The sequence below is a fragment of the Phascolarctos cinereus genome, unplaced genomic scaffold (assembly GCF_003287225.1).
Source record: "Phascolarctos cinereus isolate Bilbo 61053 unplaced genomic scaffold, phaCin_HiC Scaffold_4;HRSCAF=312, whole genome shotgun sequence".
In the NCBI taxonomy this organism is placed as follows: Eukaryota; Metazoa; Chordata; class Mammalia; order Diprotodontia; family Phascolarctidae; genus Phascolarctos; species Phascolarctos cinereus.
In genome coordinates, this window is record NW_027555847.1 from 681,088,250 (window position 1) to 681,102,498 (window position 14,249).

General features: G+C 40.2%; 1 protein-coding gene across 1 annotated transcript; it reads left to right on the plus strand.

Moving 5' to 3' along the window:
* The first annotated feature begins 8,768 nt into the window (after window positions 1-8,768).
* Window positions 8,769-9,710, plus strand: LOC110223444 (olfactory receptor 1M1-like). Its single transcript, XM_021008988.1, has one exon. It carries the CDS (start codon window positions 8,769-8,771, stop codon window positions 9,708-9,710), a length of 942 nt encoding a protein of 313 aa, XP_020864647.1.
* The last annotated feature ends 4,539 nt before the right edge of the window (window positions 9,711-14,249 follow it).

A 14,249-nucleotide genomic window follows, 5' to 3' on the forward strand; every position in this document is an offset into this window, starting at 1 on the left:
AAAGTTTCTTTCTTGTATATTTCTATGTAGTAAATATTGTCTTCCTACTAGAATGGGACATTCTAGCTAGATGGCCTAGAGGTTAGAGCACTGGGCCTGGAGTGGAAGACTTGTGTTTAAATCTGGCCTCAGACACTTACTAGCTATGTGACCCCCTGCAAGTCACTTAACCCTGTTTGCCTCAGTTTCCACTTCTGTAAAATGAGCTGGAGAAAGAAATGGCAAACCACTCTGGTATCTTTGCCAAGAAAACCTCAGATGGGGTCATGAAGAGCTGGACATGACTGAAATGCCTCAACAATAACATCAAAGCCCTCCTTGGGGACAGAGGCTGAATCTTTTTTCTCTTTCTGTGCCCAGAACCTGGCACAGAGCCCAGTACATTTAATAACTGCTTCTTGATTGATTGTATGCCTGGTTGTGGGAGTCTGTGAGTGTCTGTGTGTTCTGGCTGTGGGTTTGTGTGTGTCTGTCTGGATCTAATGGGATGTGTGGGGTCACTGCGTCTGGCTTTGGGTCTGTTCAGGCTTGTACATGTGCCATTTGCAGAAAGTACCAAGTTAGGGGGCAGCTAGGCGGGGCAGTGGATAGAGCACCAGTCTTGAAGTCAGGAGGACCTGAGTTCAAATCTGGCCTCAGACTGAACACTTAACATTTACTAGCTGTGTGACCCTAGGCAGGTCACTTAACCCCAATTGCCAAAAAAAAAAAAAGAAGAAAAAAAAAAGAAAGTGCAAAGCTAGGAGAAAAGCTAGCCCTTTGGATAACAGACTCAAGATACAAAGAGAAATCAAAGGAGTAACAGTAGGGCGAATTGAATAAGATTAAATTTAATAGGGATAAATGTAAAATCACATATGGGTTCAAAAATTAAATTCACACGTACAAGTCGGGGAAGGCATTGCTAGTAGGCAAAAAGTTCTGGGAGTTTTAGTGTATACTATGGACTAAGTAGCAGCATGATGCAGGAGCCCCGAAGGCAAATGCAGTAGGAGGGGCGCGTGACCTGAGAGAGAGGAGGCGGTGGCCCTGCTTTGTCAGACCCGCACGCAGGGTAATGTCCTTGGCACCAGGCTTTTCAGGAAGAGAAGCTAGAGAATGTCCAAAAGAAGACAATTAGAATAGGGGAGGTCCGTGAGTTTCATGCCATATGAAGAGTCATTGAAGATTCCAGAGACAAGAAGACTGCAAGCAGATATGGAAGCCGCCTTCACGTACTTGAATGGCAGTCATGTGGAAGATGGGTTAGAATTTTTCTGTTCGGCTCAAGAGAGCAGAACTAGGGGTAGCGGGGCGGGGATGGGAAGTCAGAAAGATGCAGATTTGGCTGCGTGTCAGGAAAACCTTCCTGACAGTTAGAACTACCTCAAGTGGACTGGGCTTCTATGGAAAGTTGTGGGTCACATATTTCTAGACATTTTCAAGGAAAGGCTAGGTGACCATTAGCACTTGTGTGTCAGTTTTGTTAGTAGGTCTGTGTGGATTGGCAGTTGGATGTGTTGAGGGAACATTGGAGTTATGTTTAGATGCCGTGGAAACCAAATCTGGCTGTCTGGTGCTGGATCAGTGAGGACCAGCCATTGACCCTGGACCTCTGCTGCTCTTTGCAGCTGAGGTAGGAGAGATGAGGCACACCCAAGAGACTTCCTTTTGCCAAGCTCCCAGAAACATTAGAGATACCAAATCAACATGGACCAGGGGAAAAACTTAGCTCACCCTTTGGAACTGGCTTTTGGCTATGGTACAGTTACTCCAAAGGAGTAATTACAAGCATTTCTTTCTTTGGTTCCCTTAGGAGGAAGAGGAGCAGAATTTCTGTGGTTTCATCATCCTGACCATCTAGGGAAAATTTCCAACTAGTTCCAACTAGTTTCCAACTAGTGGTCAATTGCAGAAGCATTTAATTCATTGCAACTCAACAAGGGAAGGGACACAGGGCAGTGGGGAGAGCCTTTGTTGGGGAGGCAGGAGACTTGGGTTCTGATCCTGGCTCCCTATGGGAGCTTGGGCAAAAACATTCTGACATATTTTGACATATGTATCAAGGTCCTTTCAGTTCTGACATTCTCCATCCTCAGATCTATTTCTACTCTGATATTCTATGTCCTAAGGTCCCTACCAATTCTGATAACCTATTTTCTCCATTCCTTTTCATCTCTGACATTCTATATTCTAAGGGCCTCTCAGGCTCTCACATCTTGTGTTCAGTATTCTAAGTATTTACTGAGGACCTCCTGAGCATTGATCCCCATGCTTGAAGCTGTGGGAATGAGACTAAGGAAGACATAGTTCTTGCATATAAAGAGCACATGATAGCAACCAGGCACATGTACACAAAAATATAGTAACCAATACAAGTATCAGGTGTCAAATAAGTAAGTAGCACAGACATGAGTGTGCCAGGGTCCATGGCAAATTCATTCATTTGACATGACTGATCTGGGTAAACTGTCTTTCCAAAGGATGCTTCAAAAAAGTGGCAGAACTTTCCAAGATTTGTCCTTCCCTCTAATTGCTGCCTCCTCCTGCTGATTTGTATAGAAATAAGTATTAGAGGCAGCAGAAATCTAGAATGCAAGTCTTCTGCCTTTGAAGTCTTGGGCACTAAATGGAGGAAATTGGCGTTTCCATCTCTGCTGCCTCATCAGGGAACAGAAGCAAGAAAAACCCTGAACTCATGGTCACAAGACCTGCATTTAAATCACGTCTCTGCTGTTTTCCACTTGTGTGACTTTGGGCAAGTGACTGTAACCCAACAGGTCTCAGTTTCCTCATCTGTAAAATGTAAAATGAGGGAATTAGAGTAGATGGACTCTGAAGTCCCTGCCTGCTTTAGATCTGTCATTATATTGATGAAGGTTGGGATTTTGAAAGAGGAAGGAGGATATGGGGGAATGAGTAGCCAGGTAAGAAAATGGTGTTAATGATAAAGTAGGTAGTGTAAATATTACCCCCATTTTACAGATGTAGAAAAAGGCTCAAAGAAGTGATTTACTTGTCCGGGATCCCCATAGCTGGTAAGTATCGGAGATAGGATCTGAGCTACAACTTACAATATTAGAGCAATGGGGCTTTGGGCGATGGACAGGAAGGATTTTAACAGAGTTGGGAAAAATCTATTTGGCTTTAATGTCAACATCTTGATCAATATAAGAAAATGCACAAAGAGGCCCAGATAAAACTGTGACATGAGTGATGATGTAGGACAAAAGGTGGGATGTTGAAAGAAGAATCATACTGGAAGTGATAGAATGATAGAAAGTGCTGGAAGGGAACTTAGAGGGCCACTGGGTCCAGTCGTTTCATTTTTCAGATCAGGAAACTGTGGCACAGACAAGTTAAATGAATTGTCCATGGTTACGCAGGTAATAGATGTCAGAACCAGGATTTGAATCCAGGTCTTCTTGATTCCAGATCTAGTGCCTCTAATCTACTGTCACTATACATTATGGTTGTACAGAAATTAACAGAATGAAGTCAATAGGAAGAGGGTAAGGATTAAAAAAAATGTTCAAAGGCTAGAATGATGGATTGAAACTTACTATAACACAGAAAGAGATTTTATAGAGTATCTGGTCCAAATGCATTTTATAGATGAGAATCTAATAAGATGAAATTTAATGGAGATAAAAATAAAACTGTATGTTGTTATGTGACGATATAGAATGTAAATTCCCTGAGGGCAGGAACTGTTTAATTTTTGTCATTATTTCCCCAACATCTATTGCAATGCTTAGCAGATGCACTCGATACAAGCTTGTTGAATTAAATCTATTTGAGGACTGGTTAAAGGAATTGAGCAAGTTTAGCCTGGAGAAGAGGAAATATTAGGGGAGACATGATAGCTATCTTCAAGCATCTGAAGGACTGTTAGGTGGAAGAGGGATTGGGCTTGTTTTGCTTGGCCCCAGGAGGCAGAGCTGGAAGTAATGGGTAGTACATGTAGAGAAATAGATTTCAACTCAATGTGAGGAAGAACTTTCTACCTATTCTAACTATTATAGGTGTCCAAAAGTGGAAATGTGCTGCTTCAGGAGGTAGTGAGATTTGTTGGTTGTTGGAATTTAAATGACAGTCAGAGATTGAATTTGGGGAGGGGGGAATTTGGGATACTTGAGAAACTGAAGGACAATAAGGAGGTGGGCTACAGTGGCCTACTAGCTGTTCTTCACAAAAGACACTCTGTCTCTTGTCTCTGTGTCACTGCACTGGCTGTCCTCCAGTTCTGGCATGATCTCACTCTTCACCTCCACATCTTGCCTTTGCTGGCTTCCTTAAAGGCTCACCTCAAATTCCACCTTCTGAATAAGGTCTTTCCTCATTCCCCCAACTACCCATGTCTTCCTCTCTGAGATTACCTTTCATCTACTCTCTAATTTCTTGCATGAACCTAGCTGATTACATATTTTCCCCCTATTAGAATGTGAGCCCTTTGAGGACAGACAAAGTAATTTTGCTATTCTTTGTATCCTGGATATTTACCAAAACACCTGGTACGTGATAAGCACCTAATAAATGCTTGTTCACTGACTGACTGAAGATGAAAGAGAAGACCTAAAGATGAAGGAGGAGAAGTAGAAAGACATGAAGAAGGACCTCAGGAGGAAAAAGCAGAGGAATAGAAAGAGAAAAGCTCAAGTTGGAGAAGAAGAAAAAGGAGAAAGACTCATAAAGGAGGAGGAGGAGATGGACTCAGAGAAGGAATAAATAGTTGGCAAGACAAGGTAAGCAATTGATAAGAGAAGGGAAAGGAAGTTGGGGATAGTTGTCAACGTGTTAACAAAGGGCTAATGAGGTGAAGAGAGTGACCATTCTAGAGTCAAAGGTGTCCACAAATAGTTTGGTACAACAACTTTTAGGTGACATGCTAACAAGAATGAGAAGAACTGAAGATCTCATTTTCAGGAAGTATAATGAGCAGGCAGAATTTTGTAGTGACCCTCGTGAGTATGTTATGTTAGTATTTTTACCATAATCAAGTTCCCACTATCTCTTCTCAATTTACTGGCTAGTCTTCCTCCTAGAAGACAAGAAAAAGGGGTTGGGGGAATGCCTCCCTACTCCTCAGGATGTCAAGGAGAGTGAAGTATTCCTGAAAAAGTGAAGAAAACCTTTAATGTGAAAAGAAGAAGGAAAGGGATCTGAACGGATAGATGGATTCTTGATTTGGGAATGGTTAGAGTCAGTCAACCACTCAACATGCAATTATTAAGTGCTTGCTGTGTGCCAGGAACTGTGGTAAAAGGGCAGAAGAATGTGACATGAAGGAGAAAGGGAAGAAGGATTGCTGAACTTGGAGCTGGCAAACACATATGAAGTTCTTCCCAAGGCAGAGGGAGATGGACACCCTGAAGATGAAGAAACTACTTGTGCTCCCACAAATGATGCTACGGATTCACAGGGGCTGTCAGGATCAAGACCATCTAGTAAGAGTGAGAAGAAGAAAACAAATAGCAGTGGTATTTGGTGACTCATCGCAGAGTGCTCCCAAAGCAGTCAATTGTGAAGCTGAGAACAACAATGGAGAGTTTTACTGTCTTTTTGGATCCATATATCCAGAACGTGATGGAGAACCTACCATGATGAACTAGATGACTGCTGCACACCTCTGATGATTCATGTGGGCATCGATGATGTGACCAGAGGAAATCTAGATGGCATTGCTAAGGATTCCAAAGTCTTGTGTACCTTGGGAGCCATCACTGTTGCCCAATGAAGGTGAGGGCTTCAGAAGAGAAAGTTAGCTTTGGAAAATGAACATTTGGTTAGGGAAAAAAAGATATCTGAGAACCATTTTGGATGTTTGGACAATGGAGTGAAACATAGTCAATGGTGTACCTAACAAAGCTGGTATTTGCCTGGAGATTTGAAAATGTAATCAAAATTTAAATTGAAAATCAAGGGAGATTCTGGAATATGTGGGACACTGAACTTCCATGAAATTATATATGTTTGAACTATCTTAGTACAATCAAGGTCTACCTGGAAAGAAGTTTCATAAAATCTTAGTGTCATGGAATTTTAGAGTCGAAAGAGCTTTTAAGAAGCTTAGAATTCTTGAGCTGTGTTCTCTGATGCTCTGTCTTTGGTCCTGTCTTTTTAGTCTTATAATTAGTTGTTGTTTACTTAGCTAGCTAAGAGTTCTCCAGTTCCTTCAACATGGTTTTGAGTCTCTTCTCTGAGGATTTGTGCTGGCTTGTGAGAGCTGATTGTTAAATTTTCAGCATAAAAATTAGCATCTTGGAAATAAGCAAATACTACAATTCAAGGGCAGCTAGGTGGCACAGTGCACAAAGTGCTGAGCCTGGAGTCAAAATGACTCATCTTCCTGAGTTCAAATCCAGCCTCAGACACTTATTAGCTGTGTGACTCTGGGCAAGTCACAACCTGGTTTGCCTTAGTTTCCTTATCTGTAAAATGAGCTGGAGAAAGAAAGGGAAAACTACTTCAATATTTTTGCAAACAAACAAAAAACAAAACAAAACAAACAAACAAAAAACCCCAACCCTAGATGGGGTCACTAAGATTTGGACATGACTTTAAAATGACTGAACAACAAAAAAAATTTGACTCATTGTTTTCTTGTTCCTTGAGGTTTGAAAAAGCAATGGAGAGAATGTTAATAATGAAAATTAAACTTAAAACTGTGTCTTGAGTACATTTCCCCCCATAGAGTTAATTGTTAAACACTTACTGGCATACTACTGCTGGTATCCCTTCTCGATTCATTCCAGTTTGTCAATGTCAGTCCCAAAATGTTGCCCAATAATGGAACATTACACTCCAAATGGAGTCTGATCTTGAAGGCAGAGATCATGTCTGATCTGAGTCATTCATTCTCCAGTTCCCTCTATCATTTCTCATGTAGTACGAACTTAAGTGCCTTCACCATCCAGGATTTCCTCCTGTTGCTTATTAATGGAGAAAGACATTGAAAATTTGTAAAATTTGTAAATAATGCAAAATTGAGAATGAAAGGTAATCTATTGGATGGCAGAATCAAGATTCTAAAAAGGGCTTCATTGACTGGAATAATGGGCTGAATCCAATGAAATTAAATTTACCAAAAATAAATGCCAAGTCCAGTAATTAAATTAAAAAGTTAAATATCTCAAGGGTGGAGAGCCTTGGCTTGACAAAAAACCATGTGAAAAATACCTGGGAGGTCACTATTACACTAACAGTGTAGTTCTGAAGGTACTCAGAAAAACTAATTTGCTCTTTAGTTTCATTAATAGCTACTTAGTGTTTACATCAATGAGATAATTATTCCCTTGCTCTGTTTCATTCTATATCTGGAGTACCGTTTTCTATTCTTGGATAACATTTTTGGAATGAAATTGATAAGTTGCAGTGTATTCAGAAAAAGTCTACCAGTGTGGGAAGGGGACTAACAACCAGGCTAAAGGAACTGAAGAAGTCTTGGGAGGTGGGAAACACAAAAAGTGTCTGCAGATATCTGAAAGACTGTCATGGAATGGGAGGTGAGGGTAGAAAGGCTCACTTTTATTGGTTGCAGAAAGCGGAACTAGGATCAACGTGAGGGACTAATAATATCTTAGTTCAGTGGGGAAAGGGATAGAGACTGGACTTGGTAAAGGGAACTCTCAGATGAGGAAACACCTTCTTTCAAAGCAGGTTGATACCTTCTCTACAATTTATAGTCTTAGAGAGTTGCCTAAAGGAAAAGCTAAATGATACATCCAGGGATATACAGCTAGACTACATCAGAGGCTGGATTTGAACTCAAGTCTTCCAGACTCCAAAGCCATTGTGCTATCTATCCACTACTCCATGGCTGCCTCTCACCTCTTAGTATAACAGAAGGAAAAAGAATCTTTCTAACAAACAGATTTTTATTTCAAAGAACTAGGTTTTCAGTGGGGAAATCCTTCTGAGATCCCTTCCAAGTAGAAAATTTTAGGATACTTTGATTTCTTTCCTTTTCCATGCCTAGGTGGCTGTTAACACAAAGCCTCTTTAATCCCCTGATTCTTGGACAGCAAATGAACCAAAAGGTAAAGTTTACTTTAGAGGCTGAGTGAGTGTGATCACTACCTCCCTGGGTATGATGCTGATTAATGATAGGATTCTGAAATTATAGATGCTTAGAATCACAAAATCTCAGTCTGAAAGAATTTCCAAGGGCTTCTAATCCAACCAATACCTGAATCATGAATGCCTCTTACAGCATCCTAGACATATTGGCTATCAATTCTCTGAATACCTGCAGCTAGGAGGAGCTCAGCATCTAAGCCAGAATATTCCGTATTTGAGCATCTCTCATTATTAAGAGCTCTATTGAGCTAAAATGAAGCTCTCTGTAACTTTCTCCCATTGGTCTTGTGAACTCTTAGAGGTGGAAAGATGTGACCTCTCCCAAGAAGGAAGAGGTGACTTCAGAAATCAAGTGAACACAGGGCTGAATGTGCTAAGATACAATTTTGTAAGGATAAATAAAGTCCTGCATTTGGGTTCAAAGCATTCACTGCAAAGTACAGCAAATGGGAAGTGTGGCTTGACACAGTTCATGTGAAAAAGGCCTGGGGGTTTTAGTGGCCCACAGGCTCAATATGAACTGACTGTATGAAATATCAGCTAAAAATACTAATGGGAACTGAGATTGCATTCACAAAGGTCCAGTTATAGTCCATTTGTGTATATCTAGTACAACTTCTTACCCAATGCTACAGTCTTCCTGATTGCAGTTATCCACCTGCCACTTGAAGGCAGCGGAGTCATAAACCACTCTTTCTTTCCCCAGATACATGGAACTAGGGAATAAAACAAATGCTCAAGAATTCTTCCTCCTGGGACTTTCAGACAAGCCTGAGCAGCAGCCTCTCCTCTTTGCAATATTCCTGTTCACGTACCTTGTCACTGTGACTGGGAACTTGCTGATCATCCTGGCCATTGGCTCTGATTCACATCTCCACACTCCTATGTACTTCTTCCTTGCCAACCTCTCCTTTGTGGACTTCTGTCTGGCCACTAACACTGTCCCAAAGATGCTGGTAAACATTCAGTCCAGGACTAAGTCCATCTCATACGTCTGCTGCCTGACACAGATGTACTTTTTCCACTTTTTTGGAATCGTGGACAGTGTCTTGATTGCTGTGATGGCCTATGACCGGTTTGTGGCCATCTGTCATCCACTACACTACACAACAATTATGAGCCCACGTTTCTGTGGGCTGCTGGTGGGTGGGCCCTGGGCTTTCTCCAGCTTGATTTCCCTGGCACATACACTCCTCATGTCTCTCTTGTACTTCTGTGCCAGCACTGAGCTCCCTCATTTCTTCTGTGACCTCACACCACTGCTCCGGTTGTCCTGTTCTGACACTACAGTCAACAAGATCTTGGTACTCATTGTGGGTGGGATGGTAATTGTCACACCCTTCCTCTGCATTCTTGCCTCCTATGCCCGAATTATTGTGGCTATTCTAAAGGTCCCTTCTGCAGGGGGCAGGAAGAAAGCCTTCTCCACCTGCAGCTCCCACCTCTCTGTAGTGGCACTCTTCTATGGGACCACCATTGGGGTCTACCTCAGCCCCTCCTCTATCCACACAGCTGTGAAGGACAAAGCTTCTGCTGTGATGTACACAGTGGTCACACCCATGCTGAACCCCTTCATCTATAGCCTGCGTAGCCAAGATCTGAAGGGGGCTTTGAAAATACTTGCCAATAGGAAAATTGCCTCATCTCCCTGACATCTTCTTTGGGACTTCCCATGTTGGTTGCTCTGAAGAAGTAGGATCTAGTGATGGAAACTTGGGCTGGCTGCAGAGACTTCTGGGTTGGGAATATGGATATTTTGGGGTAATGGTTTTAGAATTCAGATTCCAAACCTCAGGGAATTTCTGCAGTCCCAAATCCAGGTATAGCAAAGGCCCCTACAGCCCTGGAACAATTTACCAGATCTATTTTTCTTTAGTCTAACCCAAAATTGAGTCACTTTGTTACATAGCTAGGAGAAGGGAGTCACCAGACACCACTCACACTTTCTAACCATAACCTGATCCCCCAGCAAGCAAATCAGGAATACATGTTGTTCCCCATGGATTCTGAGGGTGAAGCTAAGGGAACATAAGAATTGGTCATAGGATGCTTTCAAGGTACCAAGACATAAGTATAGAGACAATAGCCCTCCCTGCCCTGAGTTTTCCACCATCCATTTTCTCATTCTGTTATCTAGGCTGGGTTTTTTTTTTTTTTGGGAAAGGGAGGATGATGATGTAGGATTAGGTTGTATGAGGAGACATGAAATTAAGTGAGTAAACGTAAGATTGGGTGACAAGAGATTGGGCTAGATAAAGTGGGATGTGAGGTGAAGTTGGGTAGGGTATGATGAGGATGATTAAAGCTTGGTGAGATAAGGTAAGGTGGGATGAGGCTGGGTGAGGATGTATAAAAAGAGGGAAGTTTGGGAGAGGAATGGTGAAGAAGGGAAGAAGAGGTCTGATGAATTTGGGGGAGGTAAGGTAAGACTGGGTGAAACAGATTGAGGTGGGAGAGGGGAAGAGAATAAGCATTTATATAGTATCTATGGTGTGCCAAGGGCCATGCTAATTTATTTTACAAATATCTCATTTCGTAACTGAGAGACTGCTGTAAGGATATAGGTGAAATTGGGTTAGGTGTAGAATTATGGGTAAGGAAGGTGACAGCAGTGGGGGTGAACATTAGTAAGGTTGGATGAAATTTGTTAAGGTGGATGGAGGCTGTGTGAGACTGGATGAAGCTGTGCAGGGATTGAAGGATTGACAGAAGAAGGATGAAAGATGGTAAAGGTGTCACGAGTTGGGTAAAGAGAAGTGAGGCAGGATGAGGGAGAAAAAATTTCTGAAAGTCTTCTAAAGTGGAGTGAGGTTGTATGAAGTGGGGCAAAGTAAATAGGACAGAGTGAGATTGGGGACAGAAAAGCAAGGGGAAGAAAAGTGGAGAAAGGAGAAGGGGTAAGGAGCAATGTGATTGGGAAAGGCAGAGAAAGATTGGGTACAGATGGATGAGGAGATGGAGGGGAAGGAATGAGTGAATGGATGAGAAGGGGTGGGATGGGAGGGGAATGGCTGAGTGGGGTGGAGGTTGGATGGGAATGGATAATGCAGGGTGAGGCTGGGTAGGTGAGGCAAGAGAAAGAGAGAGATGGCTAAATTTTTCCTCAGCTCTTGGAAGCTGTTCCAAAGGGAAAGATGATGCTCACCATAGCTTTTCTCTGTTTTGGCCTATATTTCTATCCATTGGTTTGAAGAGGAGTGGGTTTGGCTAAGATTGTACAACATGAGGGAGTGAAGTGTAGGTGGGATGAATCTGGATCTCTATTTCTCTAATAGCCTATTAATTCATTTACTTTCTGTTGATATCACCAAGGCTTCTTCTTGACTCTCTGCTCCACTGGATTCTGCATAACCCTACATATTCCCCACGATCAATATGGGGTCTCATATGGGAGATTGTTTATCCCTAAGCATCACAGCATGTCTCTGTGTATAAAACCATTGGTTCTCAGAGTTTGAAGGTGTCTCAGGTCATCTAGTTGGTTGTCTAGTCCAACCTCCTGACCAATGCAGGATCTACCTTTGCAATATCCCTGACAAGTGGTTACCTAGCCTGTTCTTTAACCCCTCCAGTGACAGGAAGCTCACTACTTTTAAAGACATAAATTTCTGAGTGAGAGTTAGCACAGTATAGCAGAGAGCTGGAACCTGGGTCACACATTGGATAGAGCACTAGGCTGGGAATTAGGAATACCCTATTTCAAATCTGGCCTCAGATACTTACTAACTTTTCTTTTTCCAGACAAATTTTGTTATTTTTTTTACTTTTATAAAGCAATCCTTTGGTAGTTTGGTTGGGATGACCCTGGGAAAGTCACTTAATCTCTGTTTACCTCAAATTCCTCATCTGTAAAATGGGGATAATAATAGCACCCACCTCCCTGGGTTATTTTGAGGATCAAATGAAATAATTGTAAAGTACTTAGCATAGTGCCTGGCACATATAGTAAGCAATATATGAATGTTAGCTGTCATCATCATCATTTATATAATAATCCCATTTATCAATTGTGGAATGGTTTTTATTATTATAAATTTGACTTAGTTCTCTGTATATCTTAGAAATGAGACCTTTATCGGAGAAACTTTCTGTGAATGTTCCCTCCCTCCCATTTACCTAATTTTCTTCGATTTCTAGCTGAATTAGCTTTGTTTGTGCAAACACTTTAAAATTTTACTTAACTAAAACGGTCAGTTTTGCTTCTTGTTCATCTCTGTATATCTCATTTGGTCTTTATCTCTTCTTCATATATCTAACAGGTAATTTCTTCTTTGCCTCTCTAATTTGTGATGTCACCCTTTTTGTCTAAGTCATGTATCCATTTGGAACTTATTTTGGTATATGGTATGAGATAGTAGTCTATGCCTAGTTTCTGCCAGACTACTTTCCAGTTTTTCCAACAGTTTTCGTTTAATAGTGAATTGTTTTCCTGATAGCTTGGATCTTTGGGTTTATCAAACACTAGGCAACTATATATATGGATATCCAATCTGATCAAGCTCTTTACTTCCTACTTAGTACAACATTGTTTTGATGATAATGGCTTTATAGTATAATTTGAATTTGGTAGTGCTAACCTTTCTTTGTTCCCTCTTTTTTCATTTATTCCCTTGATATGCTTGATCTTTTCTTTTTCCAGACAAATTTTGTTCTTATTTTTTACTTTTATAAAGCAATCCTTTGGTAGTTTGATTGGTATGACACTAAATAAGCAAGGTAACTTAGGTAACATTGTCATTTTTATTATATTGGCTCAGCCTCCCCATAAGTAATTATTATTTCTTCAGTTATTTAGATCTGCCTTTATCTACTGAAGAATGGTTTGTAATTTTGTTCATATAGTTCCTCTTCGTGTGTTTTGGCAGGCAGAGTGCTAAGTATTTTATACTTTCTGGAGTTATTTTAAATGGAATTTCTCTATTTTATCCTGCTGGATTTTATTGATAATATGCAGAAATTCTGATGATTTACCTGGGTTCATTTTATGTCCTGCAACTTTGCTGAAGTTGTTAAGACATGATTGGTTTTTGGTTAATGTTCTAAGCTTCTTTAAGTAAACCATTTGCAGAATGTGATCATTTTACTTCCCTCATTGTCTATGTTTATTACATTAATTTTTTCTTTTGGCAATTGGGGTTAAGTGAGTTGCCAGAGTCACACAGCTAGTAAGTGTCAAGTGTTTGGTCTGAGGCTGGATTTGAAATCAGGTCCTTCTGACTTCAGGGCTGGTGCTCTATCCACTGCATCACCTAGCTGCCCCTTTAATTTCTTTTTCTTGCTTATTGTTATAGTTATTATTCTTAGCAGTATATTGAATAATAACAATGATAATGGATATCCTTGCTTTATCCCTGATCTTGTTGGAAAGGCCTCTAGTTTATCCACATTTCAGACAATGCTGCCTCTTTATTTTAAATAGATGTTACTTATCATATTAACAAAAGATTAATTCTTATGCTTGTTTTTTTAAAATAAGAATGGATGCTATACCTTGTCAAAAGCCTCTTCTGCATCTATTAATATAATCATATATATATATATTTGCTATTAATATGATTGATTATAGTTTTCTTATTATTAAAACAACTCTGCATTCCTGGTGTAAAACCAGCTGGGTCATAGCATGTAATCTTTGTGCTATGCTGCTGAAATTTCCTTGCTAATATTTTATTTTAAATTTTTACATCAATACTTATTAGGAATATTGGTCCATAGTTTTCTTTTTTTAAAGCAAAGACAAAGTTTTCTCTTTGCTTTAGGTATCAAGACCATATTTGTCTCACAGAAGGAATTGGGCTGGATCCCTTCTTTTTGTATTTTCTCAAATAGTTGATGTATTATTTTAATTAATTATTCTTTAAATGTTTGATTTAATTTGTTCATAAACCAATCTGGTCCTAATTTATTTTTCTTTGGGAGTTAATTCATAACATTAAATTTCTTTTTCTAATATGAGATTATTTAAATGTTCTATTTCCACATCTGCTAATCCTGGCATTTTATGTATTTGTAAATTTTATCCATTTAATTTAGATTGTCAATTTTATTGGCATGTAATTTGGCAAAATAGCTCCTAATAATTTCTTTTCTTTTTTTCTTTTTTGGTTGTGAATTCACCTTTTTCATTTTTGTCCCTGGTAACTTGGTTTTCTTCTTTTTTTAGGCAATTGGGGTTAAGTGACTTGTCCAGG